At 34.8% G+C, this 26,402-nt stretch overlaps 1 protein-coding gene across 1 annotated transcript in view; it reads right to left on the reverse strand.

Moving 5' to 3' along the window:
• The window catches only part of LOC111511646 (uncharacterized), a 63,432-nt gene that overhangs the window by 30,017 nt on the left and 7,013 nt on the right, over positions 1 to 26,402 (reverse strand). Inside the window, exons 2-5 of the mRNA XM_074179933.1 lie at positions 12,518 to 12,667; positions 9,316 to 9,412; positions 6,683 to 6,857; positions 1,560 to 1,958 (exon numbers count right to left, since the gene is read on the reverse strand). Of these exons, the coding sequence (XP_074036034.1) occupies positions 1,560 to 1,958; positions 6,683 to 6,857; positions 9,316 to 9,412; positions 12,518 to 12,638 (792 nt within the window). The 5' untranslated portion in view covers positions 12,639 to 12,667. The remainder of the gene's footprint in view (positions 1 to 1,559; positions 1,959 to 6,682; positions 6,858 to 9,315; positions 9,413 to 12,517; positions 12,668 to 26,402) is intronic.

Consider the following 26,402-nt stretch of genomic DNA (forward strand, 5'->3'; position numbering starts at 1 on the left):
ACCAAATTTGTTGAAAGTACAATTCTGTCCCTAACCCCCTCAAAAAATCAAATGTCATAAAGTTCAAAACTAAATATGAAGACTACATATTTGTTAGACTGAAATTAAATCAAATTATTGATATCTTGTAAAGAATAGGTGAAGTAAACTCTTTATGTAAAGTGTTTATTCGTATTTACATTCTGATATCATTATATATAACAATCACAGTTTTATTTTGTTTTTCCTTGCTTTTTCTTTTTAAGTATTTGTTTCCTTTCCAGGGTTAAGTGGAAGAACATTTTTCGTGATAAATTTCATTACGGACGATGAACTTCACCCTTTATTTCAGTTTTAAGTTGAATATTTAAGTTATGTTGTGTTTTTTATTTTGGTTATGAAATAATAAAGCCGATATTATTATTATCATTATTAGTATCCGCCTAGATGGATATATATATATATATATTTCAAGTCACAAGATTTATTGATTTATTGAAAGATTAGGTAAACGTTAGGACAAATGAGGTGTTCCACAAGGATCTGTTTTGGGGGACTATTGCGATTTATTTTATATTTTATGTAAACTCATTCAATTTCTTGCTGAGCCACCTGTATTTATATAACAGGAAGTTCAGGAGACGATATTTTTGAAGAATTCCAATCGTGAAACTGAAACCAAACCCGATTGAATTAAAATTTATAATACTAGCAAATCGCAGAAGTGAACTCAGTGAAAACCCAAATGTCAAAATTCAAATAGTTAGGCAGAAACTTGGATGTCCACTGAATTTTAAATGGAAGGTTCGAAATAGATGAACATTTCAACCTAGCAGACCACTGTTATAACATTCATGCAGTCATTGTTCACTGTGGTTCTGGCGTTGAATGTGGTCATTATTACGCCTTGGTCAAAGAAGAAACGGATTGGTTTAAGTTTGACGATAGTCGTGTCACGAAGTGTTCTGGCGATGCATTGAATTTATTGGAGCCTCTGGAGACACCCTACATTTTGTTTTATGAGAGAGAGGACATTGTTAGATCAAGATCTTCAGATGATGTGGTGCTGCAGGTTTTTCCGGGTTTTCCTGCAGCTGAAAAAGCAAATGCGCCACTGGAATCAATGAAGTCGCCCCGGAGCGCCAATTAATTTTTATTGTTGTATTTATTTTATTTTTATCGTTGTTTAAACACATTGTATACAAAATGAACATCAAGCGAGCTTGCTCGAAAAATTGCGACTTTCCGCAAATATTGTTCAACAGTTTTATTTTTATTGAATCGAAATCAAATTTACAGTTGACAATAGTTAAAGATTGAAACTTCAAGAGCATTCCAAAGCATCTCAACTGAAAATATTATCATTATCAAGTTTGATTCGTTTGTAGATACATATTGTAAATTCTTTAGAAGTAATCCTATTAAAGTTAATGCTTGTGAGTTGAAATAAAGAATTATATACAAATAAAACCTTCGAAATGAGATGTTGCAAGTCATTTTTTGAGGAATTTACAGTAGAAGATAACATGTACCATGAAGTAAATGGGAGCAAAAATTATTGTTGGAAAGCAACAACTTACCCTGTGATCTCCAGTAAGACCGTACTTCATCTTCACGAACTTCTGGAGATGCTTCATGGAAACCGCTGCCGGACACTGCAGAAACCTTTTATCACAATCTCTGCTGGTCTGTTTTTCGTCGTTAACAGTACTTTCTTTATCACTACCGGTCACGACGTCGTCTTTAACACATTCACTGGTTTTGTTTGCTTCGTTCGTTAAATCAGTCTTGCTTTTATCACTATTTTCACTAATGTCCGTTTGTTTGAGTTCACTTTCGTTAATGTTCGAGCTACGAGCAGCAGATGGCTTGTCTTCTTTATCGGTGGTGTCTAAGTGGGACTGGTAGTACTCCAGGGATAGGGAAATGGAGTCGTCAGGGCTGAGGAACTGAGCCTTGTCGCCAATGTAACTTGAGATCTGCGAAAAGAGTTGGTTTATGTGTCACCATCTCCACCAACAGAAAGATTACTACAAATACTAAATAAATCAGAAAGCTAAGTGAACTGAGGTAAACTTGAAACTTTTCCGTTCAACGCAAAACCCAAACGGGGAATGATCTGCAGTGTATATAGGCCAAACCGGTAAAAATTTTGACGTAAGGCTCCGTGAACACATCTGTTTGGACAAAACACAAGATAATTAAAAATACTCTCAAAACCCTACAGACATGTAATAAAGGGAAAAAAATTAGTTTGTTGGAAGCCATGGAAATTAATAAATCAATTAAAAACCCGAAATATATAACCCTAAACGAGCAACTAGATTTATGTAGGTCTCCACTCTTGAATTTATAAGTTTGACAACTCCGGTAATTTCAATAATCTCCAGTGTTGAATTTTAGGTGGTTGAAAAATATCATTTTCAGATAAATTCTTTGCTCAACCCTCACGTTTGGATGAAAAATTTCCCAGCTTCATCACCAATGTGATACTCTCCTAAAAAATTTAAAGTTCATACGGTAACCTCTTTATCGTGTATAAATGTTTTTTCCTAGACCAGAGACTGTACAACTTGTCAAATCTAGGAAGAGACTTGAGAATTATCTCTCTCTATCGCACTTATCCATGTGAAGAGATTAGGTGCGACAGAAAGAGAGAGAAAATTCTCAAGTCTCTTCCCACAGAGCTTGTAATTGAAATTATCCTGACCTGGTCTACATAGAACAGACCAGATCAAAACAAAGGTATTATTGTAGTCATTTAGAAATACATAGTGGTCTCTGTTGCCTCTCTGCGGGCCTTGCCTTTTTGAAGATGTCCCTCTGGAAATCATTGGCTTATTTTTCTCAGATTTGCTGTCACTTTCAACACTGTCGTTACCACTAGTCTGGTCAAATTAGACTAAAAAATAAGAGTGAAGGTACATAAATTTACAACAAGCTGCAAATGCGTGTAATTGTTCAAAACATAGTTAAAAATAAGATTTTAAAATTCCGGATGATTGCGGTGCCTGGAAAAAAAATTATTTGAGGTCAAAGGTCAAAAATCTCGAAAAAAATTGGTTTTTCGCGATTTTCAGGAAAACGGTAAGTTTTATCATCGAATAACTTCAGATAAAAATTGTAGATCATAAAATTCTCTACAAAAAATGTATCAATACTTTTTGTTTTTAGAGATACGACGAGTCATAAAGTTGTAAAAGTTACCGTTTTCCTGAAAATCGCAAAAAACCTATTTTTTTCGAGATTTTTGACCTTTGAGGTCGAATAATTTTTTTTCCAGGCATCGCAACACGTTAGCTTGTTGTAAATTTATGTAACTTCCAATGTCTAGATTGACCGGATAACACTATGTTTGAGCAAATAGTCGTCAGAAGTACGAGAAGAACATCTGCTCGTAGACCTACTGAGCCTTTCGTGTTCTTGTTGTTGTAAATCATTCAAAAGTTCCTTGTTTCTTCTACTTGTAACTGGTAACCATTTTTGTAGTAGAAGTCTTTGCTACCGCCGTTTGACATTTTTATATAGAGTTTTTAGGTAGGAATCGACTCATACTTTGGAGAAGTCTTGGAGAGTTCTTCCCGTTCGACTACTAATCTTATATCTAGGTGAAAGACTGTCATCTCTAGAGAATAATAATAATCTTCCAGTATACTTGGGAACATCATCCTTCAAAATGCCTGATTTGGAATAATATTTGGTTGTATCATTCCAGTTGGAACTTTTTTCCTGAATAGTTGTTACAGAAGGAGTAACAGTTTCGAGATTTTCGCGACTCAGAGATCATTGATGAGTTCTTGGATAAAGTCTATTATAACTAAATTTGGTGCTAGATTTTGTTCAAAAAGAATAGAAGCCTTGAATAGATGAGACAAATGTTTAGCTGTATTTCTAGACCTAGGTAGGCATTCGACATCGTTAATCACGCAAATAGCATCTCGTGGGTATGTTATACGTGGCCCAACATACAATACTTTAGAAGACTATCACATAGGGCAATGGAAGGCAATGTGAGGCAATGAAAGTTAAAACAGGAATAGTATGGGACCATTTTTTGGTCCCATACTATTCCTTGTTTTCATCAATAGTATATGTTTCAACAGCAATTTTGGGGGCCATCTCGTATCATATGCGGACGATATGGCACTCATATTCACAGGTAGTAGTTGAAAGTTGGAAAATCAGAAAAGGATCTGAGATATATTCAGATATGGCTTGATCACAAGCTTCTGGGTCTAAACCCTACATGTATGAAACTAACAATAGTCATTCCGCTTCATAAAGATGGTTAAATGAATGATCCATCAAACTTGCGGCCTATATATCATTGCTTCCGAGAATCTCAAAAATAATTGAAAAACTGGTTAAAAAGAGAATGCTCAACTTCTTATGTAATCATAACTTACTATGCGAATCTCAATATGGATTCCAAAGCCATAAAAACACAGGCGATGCATACATTGGACGATGTATATATTGGTTTATTAAATAATAAAGAATCTATTGGGGCAGTATTCTGTGATTTCTCAAAAGCGTTCGACTGCGTGAACCATGAAACACTATTATTAAAACTTCAGTGCTATGGCTTTATAGGTTTGTCATATAACTGGCTTTACAATTATATGACAGGCAGGAAGCAGTTAGTAAAACTCCAAGGAAATACATCGCATATTGAGAATAATCCATCAGGTGTACCACAAGGTTCGTTTCTGGGTCCTATCCTTTTTCTGTTTTATCTGAATGATCTGGTAACCATTGACATTAAAGGGAAGTTCACACTTTTTGCGGATGACACCACGATCCTTTGGCGTGGGACAAATGAAGATAATCTCAGAGACATCATAACTCTGGATCTCTATAGGGTTAAAGTGGTGCGAAATAAAACAAACATAGTTTGCTTCAAACTCAATTTTGACAATTTTTGGTACACAGGTCAATAACTTTTCCTTTAAAGAAAGATAAGTACGACAATGAAAAGAGAGTGATTCGGTATGTAGATGAAGCAAACGGTTTTAACCCAGATGTAGTTGACAAGATAATTAGAAAATGCAAGTTTAGGGAAGCACTTCGTAAATCTTCGACTTTTCAAAAAGAGGAGAGTAATAACACGTTTATAGTAATCCCATATGAACCCCAATACACGAGAGGGCTTCAACGGATATTCGATAAAGTAACTATGAAAGTTGCATATAACACTTCTTATAAATTGCAACAGCTTCTTGGTAATTCAAAAGATAGACTGGAAAAAACAGAAAGGACGGGGATTTACGAAATCAGTTGTCAAGATTGCAGCAGCAAATACATCGGCCAGAGCCAACGAGCGATTAAAATCCGCTTCAAGGAGCATTGTGCACACATGAAATACGGAAGGATAGAAAAATCCAGTCTCGCCCAACATGCTCTAGACAAGGACCACAGAATTGGTGAAAACAATCTGAAACTGATGAAGCATGTGCATGACACCAGGCTACTCGATGCATGTGAGAGTCTAGAGATAGCAAAATGTAAGAACAGCATGAATGGCGATAAGGAACCCATCCCGTTTAGCCCGCTTTCTAATCTTCTGTTAGGAAGAGAATAATCACTAAGAACTTGCAGGTAGTTAATTACCGAGAAATTCCATATTGGACTTCAGGTAACAAATTTCAGTATATAAGGATTAACCAGACTAGACTATGTATCAATTTTCTTCTCCTGAGGATGCTAACTTTGTTGGCGAAACGCGCGTCGAGTGCAAAAATATCAGTTTGGTGTTATTCAACTTTCACACCAAAGGTTCCAATCTCATCGTTATTGAAATTGTATATATTTTTATATAGTTTTATATGACTAAGCAGCGATAGCTAATATGTGTAATTGTGTTGTTCGTTTTTTTATTTAATTAATTCAACCAAGCTCTGTCAATAAGATATGAATCTTCAGACAATAAAGCATATTTTGACTTTGACTTAAACACGATAAAAAAATTATTACAGATATACTATGCTCAGGTTGATTCCATACTAAAGTACGCAATTGGCTTCTGCAGATGGACTGATGTCTTCATTTCTCAGAAAACAGTATTACGCTTAATTGTTAACTTGAATGTTCGTGATTCTTGTAGAAATGCTTCGAAATGGCTTTAATTTTTGACTGTAACTTGTCTTTCAGTTTTTTACTTATCCTTCACGAATGAAAAAGAAATATTTGTATTGAATAAAACAAAATATAATCTCGACACTTGACAAAAAAGAATTTTCACGTACCATTTGGAAAAAAGCAAACTGGCCTAAGATTGTTGCCTTATGCCATTAAAAATACCGACACGTTATTTAGTTTCAAGCGCAATCTCCAGGAATCTTCTTGTAGAAAAATATTTTTATAATCTTGACAAATCTAAGTGTTCTAGTTTCAAGTTCTAGTCTTGAAACTTGTATATTTGTAGTCGACTATTCCAATACAAAATATGTTTGTCAGAAAGGAAAATAAAGTTTGTTCATTTATTTATTTAAATGATTTATTACTCCACTGTTTGAGGCAATAAACGATACAAGTGATACGCAATGGTCAATTTGGACGTTGAAGTGTATTGAAAAAACTCACAAAAGCCTACAATTTTTAGCGATATAAAATCAAATTTGAGCCCTCTTACGCGTCTCGACGAAGAAAAGGATCCGAACACAAAAGATACAACCCTCCACCACGCATTACATGACATGCTTACCATTTCCTCCTGGTCATTCATCATATCCCTTTCCCTATCAATAACGCTGTCGTCACTGCACGAGCTCGACGCCCGGACGCCGGTGCTCCTGTAGAAATCTTCCCTCCTTTGTATTTCTTTCGAGTAGAGAGCAGGCACCAGCTTGTATACCAGAGATTGTGTCTGAGGGTCGGATCTGAAAGCAGACGAGTCGCGGTGAAGTAATTGGAAAATATGGAAATGCACAAAAGTTTTTGTTAGAGATTGCTTTTGTAGATACGAGGGTTGAGCGGAAAAGTTGCGGCGGAGAGTCAGAAAGAAAAAGTGGACATAAACACCCCAGTTTGGAAAACGCGTACAGAGAAACTTCAAAATTGCTTTTTTTTTTATAAATCGTTGCATTTGTGGCAAATTTTTGAGAATACCGTATCTTCATCGGTAGCGAACTGCGTCAAGCTTCATCAGAAGCACAACCTTAGCACTAACGATGAAGCTGCGAAACGCAACAAGCGTCATAGGTAGCATTTCCGATGAGGCTACGGTGTTAGCAAAACACGTCTAGCTTAACCGGAAACACAACCTTTGCACTATCTTCGAAGCTATGGTATTAGCGAAACGAAACTTCTAGCTTAATGGGAAGCACAACCTTCACCACTACCGATGAAGCTAGGTGTTAGCGAAAAACTACCGATGAAACTATGGTGCTAGCATAACGCGTATAGCCTAACAGGAAGCACTATCGATATAAGTTATGCACACGAAACACGTCTTAGCGAAACGCGTCCAGCTTCATCGGTAGCAATGCCGATGAAGCTAGGGAGTTATCGAAACGCGTCTAGCTTAATAGGCAGCACAACCTTACCACCACCGATGAAGCTACAGTGTTAGCAAAACGCGTCTAGCTTCATCTGTAGCACTACCTTAGCACCACCGATAAAGCTATGGTGTTAGCGAAACACATCGAGCTTAATCGAAAACACAATCTTAGCACCACCGTTGAAGCTACAGTGTTAGCGATAACCGTCTACCTCCATCGGTAGCACTGCCGATGAAACTAGGGTGCTAGCGAAACGCGTCTAGCTCAATCGCAAACACAACCTTTGCACTATCTTTGAAGCTACGGTATTAGCGAAACGAAACTTCTAGCTTAATGGAAAGCACAACCTTCAACACTACCGATGAAGCTAGGTGTTAGCGAAACGTGTCTAGCTTCATCGATATCACTACCGATGAAACTATGGTAGTAGCATAACGCGTCTAGCTTAACAGGAAGTACTATCGATATAAGTTACGCACACGAAACACGTCTTAGCGAAACGCGTCCAGCTTCATCGGTAGCACTACCGTTGAAGCTAGGGTGCTAGCGAAACGCGCCTAGCTTAGTCGGAAGCACTACCGTTGAAGCCACGGTGTTAGCGAAACGCGCCCAGCTTCATCGCTAGCACTACCGTTGAAGCTAGGGTGCTAGCGAAACGCGTCTAGCTTAGTCGGAAGCACTACCGTTGAAGCTACGGTGTTAGCGAAACGCGCCCAGCTTCATCGACAGCAATGTTGGTGAAGCTAGGGTGCTAGCGAAACGCGTCTAGCTTAGTCAGAAGCACTACCGTAGAAGCTACGGTGTTAGCGAAACGCGCCCAGCTTCGTCGGTAGCACAACCGTTGAAGCTAGGGTGCTAGCGAAACGCATCTAGCTTAGTCGGAAGCACTACCGTTGAAGCTACAGAGTTAGCGAAACGCGCCCAGCTTCATCGGTAGCAATGCCGATGAAGCTAGGGTGCTAGCAAAACGCGTCTAGCTTTATTGGAAGCACAACTTCAGCACCACCGAAATGCACGTAGCTACATCAGTACTACCAATGAAGTTACGGTGTTAGCGAAATGCGTCTAGAGTAAAAAATTGAAATGCTGCATGAGACATTTACAAGTCGCCGAAAAGGGAGAGTCCAAAATTGGCCACCTACATCGTGTGATTTAACACCTTTACATTTTTTTTCATGGGGTTATTTGAAGTCAAAGATGTATGTCAAGAAGCCCTCATCCACCTGTACATTCAACGAGGAAACTCAACGCTGCATCAACAAAATTTAACAACAATTATGCAAAATGCTCATGGACAATTTCGACAAAAGAGTGCATATGAGTCAGCAAAATCGCAGAGGACATTTGCCCGATGTGTTATTCCATGAATAGCCCTAATTAAATATGAAAACTGTTTTCTATTCAATTGAAATCCTGCAGACACCTTTTATTCAGTTTCTTGCAGATATGAACTACCAAAAACGCTAGTTGTCAGTCAGAGCAATTAGCAGTATTACCCCAATATTCATTCAGAAAAATCAACAAGAAAGTCAAGACTGAGTCTAGTATGAAATCAATTAGTTTCAAAATACTTTGCTGTTCAGCTACAACACCTTTAATATCAACGATCTGTCTGTGTGTTTATGAAACTCAATACCCTGTAACTGAGATGACACATATCCTATACCCATTTCGCAAACAGCTGAGCCAAATCTCCGTGAATAAAGTTGACGAGAATCTATCGATGCATTAATACATGTTTGCCAATATTTCGTAACGGTCATACTATTGTGACAGGTGAAAGGGTTCTCCACATATCGAGAGTTTGATTTATGTCGCTTGATAATTTTATACTCACTTGAAACATGTTTGTGATTTTTTCTTGTAGATTGTGTTGCAGGTCGGGCAGCCGGTCTTGTTATTTTCGAAGTATCTCAGGATGCATGCACGGCAAACTGAAAATGTAGAAAGCGTGTTCAAACATCTTATTCAAGTATAATAATGATAATATTCCCTAGAAACTACAAGGTTATAAAATATCAATTTGAATAGAGAGAAAACTCGAATACTAACACACTCCTTCTTTGACAAAAACTACTGTTTTTCGGTTAGGAGTGCTAAGAATCGCACGTTAAAAAGTAAGACCTCTTTAATCTACATTTGAGGATTGTCGTTCGTGGGAAGACGACAGGTGGTTAACGAAAAAACAGATTTGACCAGATATACATATTTTTTTCTTCGTATTAAACTTTTTATCAATCAATGTAAGTTTGTAATTTGTCACATAATCTTTAGATTCCATATTTTTTGACATTTCCTACATTTATGTGATTCTTTGTCTTTGGAATTTAATAGTTTATAACTCGTTTTATGTTGCTAAAAATGCAAGGGGATATATAATGTTAATGTTTGTGCGTTTTTTGTGTATAATGAAAATTATTATAATAAAATGTAGTTGAGCTTTGTGGTTCATTATCTTCATCAGTACCTACACACATCGGAAAAGTCTAGGGATGTTTTTATAACATGCTAAATATCATAAAAATAAATGCATGAGGTCGTTTAATTTCGATTAAATTGGTACACTCGACCACTCTGTAGATTTCTATGGGTTGAACAAAGCCTGCAAAAACGGTAACTAATCTTTTATCAAGTTTTTTACAAACTGTAGGTTTTCGGCTAAAATGAATAATCTGAAAGTGTCGAGTTTGTACATTCTATGCAGTTCTTGCTCAGCAATTAAACTGGAAATATTGTGCTTTAACATGGAACGCCATCACTTGCCATTGGCTGAGATGAATCGAGCTGTAGAGCTTCTTCAAGGTGGCATGCGACAAAATGATGTAGCTCTTCGTTTGGGGGTCTCCCAAAGTGTTATCAGTCGATTGTGGCGGCGTTTCCGTGAAACTGGCAGTCCAGCCGAACAACATCCAGGGGAGGACGCGCTACAACTGCAGTTCAAGACCGATTTTTGGTCTGAACCGCAAGAAGACAACCGACAATCACAGCACCTGAGTTGGTTAACGTGTTGCAGCAGACGCACCAGGTAACCATTGATCGTGATACTGTCAGAAATCGACTGCATGAAGCAGATCTCCACAACAGAAGGCCACTTAGATGTCCACCTTTGTCGAGAGACAATCGCGGTAGAAGATTAGAGTGGTGTCAAGAACATCAAAACTGGGATGCAAATGATTGGCCACAGTTTTGTTTACAGACGAATCCAGATTTGGATTTCATCCAGATTCTCGTCGAGTAAGATTGTGGAGACGACCTGGAAATAATGAACGTTTGAGACACGTCCAGGAAGTCCACACATACAGAGGTGGTACAGTAATGCTATGGGGCGGAATCATGATCGGCGGCAGAACCGATCTCGTTTTTCCAAATCGCTCCCTCACAGCTCGACAGTACCTCGACACCATTCTTCTACCTATCGTCCGTCCGTTTGCTGGTGCTGTTGGTGAAAACTTCCACCTAATGCACGATAATGCTCGTCCACATGTCGCGCGTCTAGTGACTGACTGGCTCACCAACGAAGGAGTTGATGTATTGCCATGGCCAGCACAATCACCGGACCTGAATCCCATCGAGCATGTGTGGGACATGCTTCAACGAAGAATTACTCCGCATATGGGGAACATTCACACAACGTTTCAATTGAGAGAGCTCTTAATCGCTGAATGGGCAAATGTACCTCAACAAGACATTGACAATCTCATTTTGTCGATGCACGATAGATGTAGGGCCGTAATAAACCAGAGTGGAGGCTATACTTTGTACTGATTCCGATTTTTTTTGTATTATGATTTTTTTTCGGGGTGCCAAAGAAGAGCCATATTTTTTTTTAGTTTTGCTTATATGCGCACTCAGTATTTTTGACCATTTAATAAATTTTGTTGCAAGTTACATTCGTTTAATAATCACCCGTCAACTTTTTTTCCCTAAAGCGATCTAAAAAAAAATTATTGCCATTTTTAAAAATATCCCTAGACTTTTCCGATGTGTGTAGTTTTGTAGGCACTCTATCAAAATCGACAAATGAAGAATAGATTGACCATCTTATCTTTGGATGTAATAAAAACCTATCTAGGACAAAGATGAAAATAGTTTTTGTGAGAACTGATATCTTTTTTTTTAGTTTCTATAACATGACTTCATGAATCAGTTCTCACATTTCAAAAAAAGAATTTGTTGTAACTCTGAGAGTTTTCAACAGAAACAGTGTTCAATGAGAGCTCTAACAAAATCATTTGTCTTGTTTTTGTATTTTTTGAGATACGATTTGATAAAAAAATCAAGTTGGAGTAGGGCACTTTGCGTTTAAATCGACCTAGAAGAGTTTTTCTGAAAATGTTACTGGTTTTTCAAGCAGGCGACCAGCAATAAGGGTTAATTTAGGGTCCATTTACTTTTCCACTAAAAATAGAGAAAAATTACAATTTTGTTGTGATTGTGGTTAAAATGATTTTTTTCAGATTCAATTATGTTTTTACACTAATTATTCAAAACATAAGTCGCAGATCAATTCAAACTTCTATAACTTGGCTTTCACTCCTCCAACTTTATACAAAAAAAATTGGTAAACTTTCAAATGAAGCAATATTTTTGTATTGAAATGCCAAAACTAATTTCTTTTGAAAAATATCCTTTTCAATTTGAAAATAACTTTTTTGGCATGGTTACTTCACTAAATATTGATTGCAATCGAAAAAAATTGTATAAGAGTCCTATTTCCCCAAAGGAATGTAGAATCCAACATAATCCCTGTTCCCAAACAGCAGAACTGCCAACACCCTTCTCTTCTATTTATATCTACATATTAATCAATCCATTTTCATCTAATCATTTCTAAATTTATAAACAGGCAGGGAGGTTAGAGTGACAAGACAGTACAGTTCAAGGCCAACTTGATTCGCGCGTCGAGAATAGTGTTGCAGTTTTGCAGTGTGGGAGCAAAATTTAAGGTTTTAGATATAAAAATAAAACTCACATACGCAAATCGAAACCTCGAATCTTTTAGAGGCATCACTTTGAATATTGAATGAATTTATACTTACAAACATGGACACATTCTGTGAGGGCGGTAGCATCGATTAAATATCCTTCACATAATCTGCAAGTGATAACACTGTTCAGGTCCTTGACGAGAATTTTGTTTCGTCCTTTCACATCCATCATTTGAGTTTATTTACACAACGCAGAAACCACTGAAAACAAAAACCATCTGTTACATTTCGAAAGTCGAGTAAAAATACTGTATTGTTTTTTTTATCATATTTTTGGGGATCCTATCTTTCCCGGAATTTTTCCCACTGAAAAAACTATCTGGGAATCAGGATAACAGAAGAAATAAATGGTGATGACGATTATTTTCGAGCCTAAACCGTAAAACGCTTCCTACGAACAGGGATAAAATTGACAGCGATGAAACTGACGTCAAGGAAATTAACATCTATGCGTTATTAATATATTTCAATGATTTCCTTGTCTTTTATGAGAATTTTAACTGAAATAAAAGACTAAAAAAACCCACTGAAAAATGTGAATGAAGTTAATATTGGTTGCCTGACATGTTGTTATATAATATACATTTTGAAAAAATTATATTTGGAATAGTTTTTCATTTCTAATGATATTTCAGATGATTTATATGATGGACTAGTCATATCACAGAAGATATAACTTTTATGATTCTTCAACCAAATCTTCAGTTCCCTTTTGAAGTGTTTTTCTAATTTCAATTTCCCTATTTCTTACGGTAACTTAATACGATACATGTGGTTCCAGGAAAATGTAACTTTTTTGTGTACAATTTTTCTGTTCTCACTGCCTGTGTTTACTTTATTTTATGTCTAGTGTCGTATTTATGTTGAATTTTTCTTTATGTTTATGTTGAATCATTCTTTATGTTTATTTTGAATCATAGAATTTTTAAGAGATATAATTGTCCAATATCCAACAGACCGTTCTGTTTGTAAAGAAGATCCCTCGCATACGTTTGTTTTTCTCAATATATTATTTTTATCGTTCTTTTTTTAATTACTTTCCAATTATTTTAAACGATTATTGTCAAAGAGTTTCCACAAATCATTAGAGATTCTTGTTATAACTCGAATTCTAGTATAATTTTAACCTCTATGATTCAGAGTCAGAGTCAGAAATGCTTTATGGTCATAAAAGTTTAGGTTTTGTTGACAAAGCAGGCTTAAGAACTAAAACAATCTGAAATATTAAAATAAAGGTCAAGAATTAAAACAAGATATTAATATGACTCAAGCACACTTCAAAAAGTCTATGGTAAAAGTCTGTGATAAAAAATTTTATAAGTTGTAATTATAAGTTGCGAAGTCATCCGAAAGAAATTCCTCAATACTATAATTAGCTTTATATAGCAGAAGTTGGAATATTCTTAACATGTGATGAGTTAAAAAAGGGGCTTATAGAAATCTTGGACTCAAACTCTGGTAATGAATCTCACTGCTCATTTTTGAATTGTGAAAACTTGACTCATTAAGTTTTGACAGCTGCTCCCCCAGAAACACAAAGTCCGTACCGGAAAGTGCAAATTATGCTTTTCTAGCAAAGTTACAGTCCAAAAGAGTTAGAGATAGACATAACAACTTAAGAATAATTTTTTGCATAGTATACTGATCAGTTGTGATACTAATTCTTTTACTACTACCTTTAGGTACCTATATGAATATCTCATGTCATGTTGTGGTCAATTTCGACTCCCAAATATTCAACATTGTCATCAACTTCCTTCAATTGAAGTTCGGTGCCTTCGTTGAATTGCATGTATCGTTTTCTGCTTCAACTTCCATAAGGATAAACACCCAGAACTTTCCAGTTTTAAAAGCCGACTCACATAAATGGTGAAGATGAGCGGCCCCAGGAGAGTGCCTTGTGGAACGTCAGATTCCACAATGGAAGGATCATTTGAAGCTTCGTTTATTTAGTGATACTGTTCTCTGCCTTGGAGGTTAATATGTATGCTTGGTTGAAGGTAGTAGACAATGTTTCGCGGTGAATTTTATTAGTTTGGACTTCCTATGTATGTTGATCAACTGTTTCGAATGCCTTGGCTAAATCGAAGAATTAGCAAAGCGCAGCTCAATTTTCATCTAGTTGGGAACAAATCCTTTTGTCATGCTCCAAACCAACCTTCATTTCATTTCCTTCGACACGCTGTTGTCGGCGCAAATAGGAGGCGCTCATTATTAATTAATCATTTCCATATGGATATTAACATATTAACATGCCCTTTAATAGTTCCGTGAGCAGGTGTTAGTGGCCGACAAATAATTGAATCGGTAGTTGGCGTTGTGTCATGCCTGGCCAGGTCCGGAGAACAAAACGGCCCCTCCCAACTTGACGCCCACTTCCTAGTGACCCCTGCAGCGGTCGATGCATGTTCTGCTTCTCTGCTATTAACTTTATTGCTGTTGGTGCTAATAATAACTTCGGAAGAGTTAATTATTCTCTTTATGTATGGACGGCGATCGGCGTGAAATGCTCAGAATTCGTGTAGAGGTCGCCTTCGTTTGTTTGTGTTTGGAATATCGGAATGTATGGTATGTTTCCCTTTGAATGGCATTGGTTTATCAACTGCAATAAACTAGGTATAGTTCAAGCTCCCCTTTCATAATAGAGTTAAGGAGCTAACTAATTTCGTTATTCAGTAATCATTTCTGATTATATATAATATATATATATATATATATATATATATATATATATATATATATATATATATATATATACATATATATATATATATATATATATATATATATATATATATATACATATATATATATATATATATATATATATATATATATATATATATATATATATATATATATATATATATATATATATATATATATATATATATATATATATATATGGTTTTTTCCGGGTATTTGATCCGTGTATGTGATATTATCTTTAATTTCACCGACGTTTCGACAAAATCTCATTTGTCTAGGTGTGCTGTTACGTGTTCAGAAGTTAGTTGACCCTGCTCGACTCACTTCTTACTATACTGGTAAAATGGTATTCGTTACGTGTTCAGAGATAGAGTGTCTATATATATATATATATATATATATATATATATATATATATATATATATATATATATATATATAAAGGTCAAATTTAGTTGACTCGTTATTATATAACTATAAATTATTTTTGAGTTGGGTATTTCAGTCAATATCTGCGGGCTATCGAAACACTGTTTTTTGTTATTCAAGCTTTCGGAAATATATTTTTTTCTTTTATCAAGAATATCTACAAAATAAAGGTCATGCGAATATTATACAGTAATAGATATGTTACAAAAACTCACCAAAGTTAGAATAAAATATAAAAAAAGGCATATAAATCCAAACATAAAAACGAAAAGTCAAATGCAAAATTTGACGTCGAAAATTTTGTTACAGCACCAGAGAAAATGTGATTATTATAATATTTACACATACAGTAAGATTAAAATGTAAGTGTAAGGAAAAATTATTAGGAATATGATATTGAAATTATTCGTTCAATTTTATTTATCAAAAGTTAAAATATAATTGTAAATTTGGCTGAAATTTTGTAATTATGATACATGTTCAGCTTTTCCACAGGAACGTTTGTTTAGTCTGCAGACACTTTAATGTAACTAGCTGAACATGTTATTTTCTCAGATCATGTTATGGATTATCAAAATACTAAAATTTTAACAGTTGAAAATAATAAATTCAAAAGGCTTTTTCTAGAAATGGTTCACATAAGTAAACATAATAATAATTTAAACAAAATAACAGAAATACAAAATTTAAGTCAAATTTACAAATATATTTTAACTTTTGATAAATAAAATTGAACAAATAATTTCAATATCATATTACTAATATTTTTTCCTTACACTTACATTTAAATCTCACTGAATGTGTAAATATTACAATAATCACATTTTCTCTGGTGCTGGATTTATATGCCTTTTTTATATTTTATAAGTACTAACTTTGGTGAGTTTTTGTAACATATCTATTACTGTATAATATTCGCATGATCTTTATTTTGTAGATATTCTTGATAAAGGAAAAAAATATATTTCCGAAAGCTTCAATAACAAAAAATAGTGTTTCGATGGAAAGTAGGGATTCAAATAACGGGTTGATAATTGAAAATACTTCTGAATACTACACTACACTTCACTAACTTTATTCGAAAGCTTCTGATAATACCTCTTTCATATTCTCTGTTTCACTGTCACTGTCGTCATTTAAATCAATAATTAATTCATTTTCACCATTAATTTCCCCTCATTTGATTCTCGAGTTTTACAAACTAAGAGTCGTTTTATTGACTATCTTCGCATTTTATTTGCAACCTCTATATTTCATGGTTTTGCAATTTTTTATTTCATCAATGTAACATTGAATCTTACATTTCCCGAGTGATTAAAGTGTAAATTTCAATGAATTGCGCAAAATTTTGAGTGCATTGATTTTTTTTCAAAAGGCATATTTTTTGACGTTACAACTTCCGATTGAAAATTGGGATGCTTTTTCCATATACAATCAAAATGAGAGAAAAAAAATTCTGAATGAAAGAAATTTGGGACATAATAAGGTAAGTATTTACCAAACTTCGTGTTTTTTTTGTCGGAGATAAAAAGAAAAAGCCAAAAAGTCGGTGTTTTGGATGTTTCGTACCTTTATTTTGAAGTTACGTGAAAAAATTGTACATACAATCGTTGTTGATTTTTTTATTACCTACCTATACAACTTTGCCATTCTATCTTTTTCGATGGGACTTTTGATGGGACGGAAATCGCGATAAACCGTTTTCCACCCTTAAAAAGTCACCCCTTTCCAATTCCCGACGTCAAATCGCCCGTAAGTATTTTTTTCTCTCATTTCTGTCATAGTTTTTTCCTTTTTCAATGGATATCATCCCTAATTCAATAGAACTGGCCGATACTTGAAGAAAATCCATATTAAAACTAATACTTTACGCTTGAGAAAGCTATTGTGTCGCGGTTGTGTCGGAAACACGTGTCGCGGTTTTTGTAAACTCTTTTTATAATGAAAAATCATACAATAATATGTTTTAATTAGTTTTTTGAATACCATTCTGTTCTTTTTTTGAACTATCAAAAACTATCGGCCCCGGCACAGTGAAATCTGCGTTCACAACCCTAACGTATATATTAATTTCACTCATCGGAAATGTCGACACTAAAAACAAATATGCGACCCATAACACCTATCTTTTCACCGGACGTATAAACCCATTCCCCTCATTTCCGACCCTATAACTTTCCTAAAATTAGCCCTTCGCTGATTCGGGGTGCGTCAGTCTATATTATCTTCATCCCCCATCTCATTTCCTTTCGGCGCCATCCCCTACCAGAACAGCACACTGTCAACCCCGTTCAGCATTCGAAAGTCACCCCTATCCGTTCGCCATTAGGGTGGATATTCGCTTTCGTTCGTCCCACCCCTTGTCGTTTATACGGCCACCCCGTCCCGGCCTTTGTCGTCGTCCTTTCGGTGACCTTGCTCTTGGCGAAGCCACGTGGGTTAGAAGGGCTCGGTATCAGGGTAGTAGGAATATGGAAGAGGTGGGTGGAGCCCTTCATCCCTTCGTCTAATCGCAGACAAGTGTGAGGTTCCCCTCACAATTAGCGTGGGGTGGATAACGACCAATGGGTTAGAGCAGTGAAAGTCGAAAGCTTTGTTACAGTAATACTTGTGACGAGTGGTAATGAGACTAAGGATTAGTATTATGAGGGATAGATTGAAGAATAGTTTCGGAATAATCGGTCACAGGTATTGAGAGTTGTTTTGGCTTAAAAATTGTGAGTGTGAATAAAACTGCACAAATAAAATTTGTTGTCAATTTGAAGTTTCAAGTCTTAAAACATATTTTCCCAGTTTTATAACTCATTACTCCGGAGTATACTGGTTGGTTTTGATGGTTCAAACAGACAAGTTAATCAATTTTTTAAACTTCCTCAATAGTCTGCTTAACAAAATTAAATTCACAGTAGAAATTGAACAAAACAGAGGGTGTTGCGTCTTTATTTGTAATGTTCTGTTTTTATTACTATTATTATTGTTGGCATAGAGACCTACCTACGATCTCATGCTAAGTACGCTACGTGAATCGCTATCATTTTGCTAATTTTTTTATTTCGCCGTGTGTGCTCTAGACTCTGTGTCATCTTCGACTGTTTGGTAACTCATTTTAACTTCCCGTTTTGTTGTACAATCCAGTGAAGCTGAAGAAAGAACACTCCAAGAAAGGGCCCTTTCAGAAAGAGGGATTTGTGCTAGGAATTGGGTGAGTTCGCTTTATGCCATAATTCTTACAGTCCACTCTTGTTTTCATTTTTATTATTTTTTAAGTATTCGAAGACGCGACAGGGAGCTTAACCTCTTAGATTTGAATATTTCCAAAGTCAATAATGGTTTTCAATTTAGAATCTACCAGAAAATATACATTCGCTGACTGTACAATTCCCTTTGACTCGTTCGGTCGACTCTCACATAAATTATCCGCGTTTAGATCAATGATACACAGAGCTTTGGCAATCCCTTACGTGAAAAGAATTCCCAGGATGAACTAAAAATAATTAAACAAATTGCAGTAAACAATCAGGTACCAGTTTCTTCGATAGAAAAGATAATATCAGTTTACGTTGAATATTTAACAAAGAAATTCAAAATAGAACCCAAACTTGTAACATACCGCTGTTTCGACAATTTCACTTTGCATACTTTTTTATCAGATTTATACCAGTTGCCGTGGTTCGAAATTATAAGTGAAAATGATATTGATAATAAATTGTACAATTTCAATTCATTTTTAATATCTACTTTTGACAGACATGCCCCTCTTAAAAAAGTTAGAATTACCAAACCACCCGCTCCTTGGCTCACTCAAAATCTCAGACTTCTTATGAAAGAACGTGATGAAGCCTTTCAAAAATTCAAAAAAACTAAATCTGTTAATGATCGTATGAGGTATAAAGAATTGAGAAATTATACCTTGTCAATAGTTAGAACTGAAAAAAGGACATATCTCAAGTCTGTCTGTTCTGAAAAAATACCACGCAAAACCGGGATTGCTCTTTCTAACCTCAATGTTCGTTCAAAAAAACAATTTTCATTACTCAACACCTCTCAACAAACAACTATTTTGCCCAATTCGTACAAAACGTTTCTAATAATTGTGATGAAAATATTGAATTTTATAGCAATAATTATTTAATCAGGCAAGATAACTTCTCATTTCGATTCGCTACTGAAGAAGCTATTCATGAAATCCTGAATGGTATTAAAAGTCAAGCTTCAGGGGTTGATAATATTTCAATCAGAATGTTGAAACTTTGTAGCCCGTTTATAGATAAATATATTACGCATATCATCAATTGTTGTTTTGAACGTTCATATTTTCCAGACTTGTGGAAAATGGCCATTGGGAAACCCAATCCCAAGAATAATGATCCAGCTAGTTATTCTGATCTCAGAATTATCAGTATACTTCCAACCATGAGTAAAATTTTTGAAAGAGTTATTTATTTACAAATTAATGAATATTTCAATAACAATAATCTATTATCACCATCGCAATGTGGTTTTAGGCAGGGTTTCAGCACGGCTACAGCTCTTGCTACTGTTACACAAGACATTGTTGAGGGATTTGATAAGGGAATGATTAGCACTCTGGTACTACTAGATTTTTCGAAAGCATTCGATACCATCAATCATTTGCATGAAACTCAAATATTATGGTTTTGATAGTGCTGCCTTATTTCTCATCTGGTCTTATTTACTTGGTCGATCTCAAAAAGTTGTTGTTGATGGTCATCACTCCTTCCCTCTTGATATTCTATCAGGAGTACCGCAGAGTTCCATTTTGGGACCTTTATTGTTCATCATTTATACTACTGACATTATCTCGTCCATCAAGAAATGTAAAATACAGGCGTATGCTGATGACATACAATTATACATGCACTTTAAAATCGATGAGTGTGCTGAGGCACAAAATCTCTTCAACACTGATCTTGATTTGATCAATGGGCTATCAAGTGAACATGATTTGAAAATTAATCCTAATAAAACAATGATGATGCACTTTGGATCGCAGAAGAATCGTAAATTTGCAGAAAACAATTTCCGTTTAGAACTAGGTTATACTATCTTGACTCCTGTCAATACAGCTAAAAACTTAAGGGTCATGCTTGACACTGATCTTAGATTTACTAGTCATGTTAAAAATTTAATGAAAAAAGCTTATATGTCATTGAAACTGTTATACTGTAATCGTTCTATTTTGAGCCAACCTCTAAAAAGAATGCTCTGTGATAGTTTGGTGCTAAGCCATTTCAACTACTGTGACTTCATATATGGGCCATACTTATATGATTCAGATAAAAAAAGAATACAAAAAGTGCAAAATTCTTGTTGCCGCCTAATTTATGGACTTCGTAAGTATGATTCAATTTCTGAAGCCTTTAAAAACTCCCGCTGGCTCAATATGAAAAACCGTATGATTCATCATTTGGGTTGTTTTGTCGATAAATTGATCACCCTTCCCCATTCTCCTCTTTTAATACAAAAACTAATTCTGCGTGAAAATATTCACTCAAGAAACATCAGACATAAAAACAAATTAACTATGCCACAACATCGCACTGCACAGTTTCAGAGATCATTTCTTTTTGGTGCTGTAAAACTCTATAATTCATTGCCTGAGCAATTGAAGAGATTCAATATCAGAAAATTCAAATACAAATATAAAAATTATATCTATGATAGTCAGTAATGTCAACTTTTACTTTTTAGACAACAGATCAATTCAATTAAATTATTCATCAACTATCTATAGAAGGTAATCACAAATTATTATTTTATTTACGGTTCTCATTTCGTGGTACCATCACTGTTAATTGCTTTTATTTTTGTATGTTTGCGTGCATTATGGAGTGGTGCTTGTTGGTTGAGTTAGAGTAGCTTTGAGCTAGACTTCGCCAAGGAGTACCAGAATCTCCTGTAAACTATTTTCATTTTCAAATATATATTTGTATTTTTTTTTGTATTTCCTTAGCTCGCACTAGTTTCTACTTCTGAGGGTTGTCGTTCGTAGGGATGCGACAGCTGGTTAACGGAAAAACAAATTTGTAAACAGATCTACAAAAATCAAAACACAAGATAAGTAAGGATCACCTCAAAATCATACACATATGTAATAAAGGATAGGAAATGAATTTGTTGGAAGCCATAGAAATTAATGAATCGAATAAAAACCCGAAATATATACCCCTAAACGAGCAACTCGACCAATGTAGGTCTCCACTCTTGAATTTTTAAGTTTAGCAACCCCTATAATCCCTCGCCTTCTAGCTTACCTAAAAACTCTATATAAACTAGGTTGTGAATTGAAAACTTTAAGTTTTTCAGCTGTGAATTGTTCTACTGAATCAGACATTGCTTTCATCATTACGGCTTCTAAGTTATTCATGTTATCATTACTGTTTTAAAAAGTGGTATCATCAACATAGAGTACTAGCAAGCTATGTTGCAGAGCTGCTTTCATATCATTGATATGTACTGAAAATAGTAACGGTCCCAAAATGGAACCTTGTGGTACTCCAACTTTATTTCCTTTTTTTTCTAAATAATTAACACTGTGTCAGTACGACTTTCTATATACCTCGACATGGAAACTATTGCGACGAAATTCTCACAAAAATATTTGGCAAGAGGTAGGTATGTCTCCCCAATTCAGGTTAGAGAACGCTGAAACGTAGACATCTCTCCAAGCATTCAATTCAAGGACGAAATAAATTTCAAGAGATCGATTATATACGAAGGGCAAAGGTTTAGCTCAAGATGCTAGAGATGACAGTCCTAAGCCATTTCAACAAAGGTTATATTTTGTCAATAATTGAAGTAGTGAAAAATGTGTACTAATTTTACAGCTTGAAAGCAAAGCACTTATGCAATGAGTTTTTTTAAGGCTTCGCAAGGTGTTGGAGTCCTTGAACAATTTTGATTTTTTAAATATTTTTCACTAATAATTAACACGTGGTATTTGGAATCAGATCTTTGAAAAAGTGTTTTAAAAGCATTTACGCAGTCAAGATCTTATGTCTTATTATTTTACAATGAAATAACTGATAAAAGCAGGCGGTTAAACAAAAAAATTTCCTATCACTCTAGGATGATGTAGATTTTCAAAATTGTGTGTAATATTCAGGAATCCCGAAACCTCATTGCTCCTTGTGAATATGTTACATTGATATATTGCTATATAATTTATCCTTCACCTGAATAATCGACGCTGTCTGTGAAATTGTGTGTCCTGATATTGTTTATATCAAGTTCTGCTACATAGAAAACTTGAAGTCTTGCTTTTTTCAGAGGTAAATTTGACTTGATTAGTGTCCTGCACTTGTAAATTTCTTCTCGATCCTTTCTATCACATGTAAACTCTTGTTGGAAATGTTAGTTAGTTGCTAATGTATGGACAATTGAATTGAAAAGCTTGACATGACGCCGTAGAAAGATTTTAGACAATCTCGATCCTTGAAGACAATAGTTGAAGCAATCTATATAAACGAAGTGTTAGACCAGAAACGCCAAGTCCTAACGAAGATTAAGATTAACATCTTTTCGATTTTTACTTTGCGGTAAACATTTGGAATATTTTCAAAGTCGATTTTTAGATTTTTGAAATTTCACTTATCAGTAGCTATTGTTGCTCTTGTAGCAGTTGCTTCTGGACAGGTGGAACCTTGGATTTGGTAACAGTTTTGCAATGAGATAGAAGAACCTAGCAATTCAATTAATTGATAAACTGGTTGAGGTTTTTTACCTTCTTCTGCTCGGGAATCAACAAATGTGATACCATTTTTAAAGTTAGCATTTTTGAACATCTGTTAGCACTTTTGATTCACAGAGGGATATTCTGCTTACTATTTTGTTGTTGCAAATTCACTTCATTTAAAAAGTACGTTGAAAAGTACATCTTATCAAGTACGAAGTTCCTACTCATTATTCGATGTGATCAAGTATGACGTGGCGGTTTTCAGTAATTATTAATATATAGCCAAGCTTCACTTTTCATCCATAACCTAACAGATAAGAGATCTCGAGATTGAAAATGCAAACTACTGAATGAGCGGAAGTAAGAGGATCATTGAGTAGTCATTATCTTATCTGGGATCAATATTGACACAGCATTGTTGGTAGACTGCGTTAATAAATTATTCATTGTGATTGATATCCCCAATATTTTATAGAAATATCAATGAGGTATATCTGTTAGTCTGAAAATCTCATCAGCTGTTATTCAAAGCTATTATAGCTAACCATTTATTTTTAAATTTCAGGCGACTAGTATCTTCCCTTCCTAGAATTTGGATACAATTTGCAGTTTATAGGATATTTGTAAATGTTTGTTCTCTGATTATTGATAATTTAGGGGCGTCTTCAGTAATCAACAGTCATTCATGTTTTAGAACGTTCTTGGATTTACTGTAGAATATTTTTCCTAGTAAACTTGTATGTATGTAGGTTGCTAATTTAACCGAATTCGTAGCATCAATAATAACGAAGTTGGCAATGGTGTCGACTTAATTTGAAACACCCTACATACTTCGTCATCTCTACGAATATTTCCAGCATATTCTACCTCTTGCTTCCATTCTCTCTTCTAGTCTATCACCTATGCCCCACAACAATATTCTAGACTAAAGAAATATGGTCTTAGTTGCATACAGGTTTGGAGAAAGATTTTGCTTTTGAGTCTCAGCTATTGTTATGCCATCATACGAGTTACTTTAGATATGTCGTTTCTTTCAAAAGTTCCTTGTATTTGAATAAAATTCAAAAAAAGTATTAAGACTTATTTTTGATATCATTTTCTGATTTCATTAGTTGATTGTGCTTATGTTTCCATTGAAAATGAAATCTTTACTAGATTTGACACAAAAATACTCGAATCCCCTCCTATATTATCCAAACATAGTTTCTTTATTTGGAATCTTAGAAATTATTAGATACTTAGTCTGCTACGGTAACTGTAGCAGATTGAATTGACTTAAAAAGAGATGTTAAGAGCCATGTGTTATAAAAAAATGTGATTCTTGTGAGCAGTTATTCAGTGAATTACAAAATTTAACTGTTATATCCATGTATATTTTAAATAGTATCATCATAAGTTTCAGCAAAGGGATAAGTACCCATAATTTATCACTTGATTTTTCAACTCCTCCTTTTATTTATTGTATGAGACGATTTCCATGCTTGTAAAAAGTCTCAGGAAAATTTAGTATTGATTGATAGATGTATCTGCCTATGACTTTACTCCCAGTTATATACTTGCTAGATTTTCTCCAAAGATTATGGTTGATTGGATCATATTCTGAAAATATTCTAAAAGGAAGTAGTCACCTGAATTCTTGAAAATATCTTTCATTTCTGATTCATATTTACAAAACCACTGAACATTGACAAAATAATTATATCTAAAATAAACCTCCCTTTTTGTTACGTATAAAGATATCGCCATTTTAAGTGGATATTTGATAGTCTTTATAGAGAGATAGAGAGTTTTTGAAAGTTTATAGGCTCATGAATTTCAGAATGTTTTTTATATTTTTCCGAAAAATCCAAGGAACTAAAAAAAAAATATCTATGCACAGCATTACAGTTAACGTAGAATTAATAATAATTTTCTCACAAACTTTGGTAGTCGTTTTGCCTGAAAATTAAATGACAACGAATAGTGTTGAATTATATCCTGGAAATGATGCATTTCAGATGGATAATAGCTATCAATATTTTCATTGATAGAGCAAAACAATTTGTAATATAAGAAATCTTTCGAAAATCTTTACAGTCTGACCAAAATGGTGTACTTATAAACAATTTGAACCACATGTTCAAGGTTTTCAACGGTACTTCTTTTGTGAAAGTTAACAAAAGCAGAAACCTTCCTAATCTTCAAGTGAAATGTGAAATCACAGGGTGGTAGTCTATTGAATGTAGAAGGTAATACCCTCACTTATTATTGTTGACGACATTTTGCATGAATTCAAAAGAACTGGACTGAAAGTGAAAGATTTCTAGAATTACTTGTGACGTCTGACTGTAGAAATCAGACTTTTTCGATAGGGTAATAATTTTGCACCAAACATTTTTGAATGATTTCACGAAAATAATACAATGAAAGTGAAGCTTACAAGTCATTTTTTATCAAAAAAAAAGTTTCTGGTTCTGTTTCTTACGTTTCTGATACTTGTTTTTCGAAATTCATGGAAAACATTTGAAAAATCCACAATATATTATAGTATAATATATAGTTTCTTAAAATTATTCAACATGTTAGCTACAATGGTACGATATTCTGGGTCGTTTGCATTTCCTAAGAATTTTGTAACAACTTGCTTGAAGAATACCCATGCTCCTTTCTCGTGTATGGTCATTGTGGTTTCAAAGTTTACGTCGAACATCATTTTTCGAATGTCGGGTCCTACAAAGACGCCTTCTTTAAGTTTAGCCTCTGAAAGATTTGGAAATTTCTGACAGAGATACTTGAAACAAGGTCCATCTTTAGGCAATGCCTTTACAAACTGTTTCATGAGGCCTAACTTTATATGTAGAGATGGTAAGAGAATGTTTCTAAGATCTACAAGGTTTTTGTGGAGAATGTTATTCTCGCCGGGTTTTAAAGACTCCCTCACAGCCGGTTCTTTCTGCACCAATGTTGATCCATTGCTCTACTGTCCCATTCACACAAAAACATGGAAATTTGGTAAAACCGCCTTGCTGACCAAGAAGCGTACATGTTACTTTCAAATTACTACATATGATCCAACCATGAGCCATGAGCCAACGCTATTTCTAGGTTTTCATAGGTCTCTTT

Source organism: Leptinotarsa decemlineata, unplaced genomic scaffold (genome assembly GCF_025532065.1).
Source record: "Leptinotarsa decemlineata unplaced genomic scaffold, Ldec_3_MD MMD2_P_RNA_scaffold_1, whole genome shotgun sequence".
Lineage (NCBI taxonomy): Eukaryota > Metazoa > Arthropoda > Insecta > Coleoptera > Chrysomelidae > Leptinotarsa > Leptinotarsa decemlineata.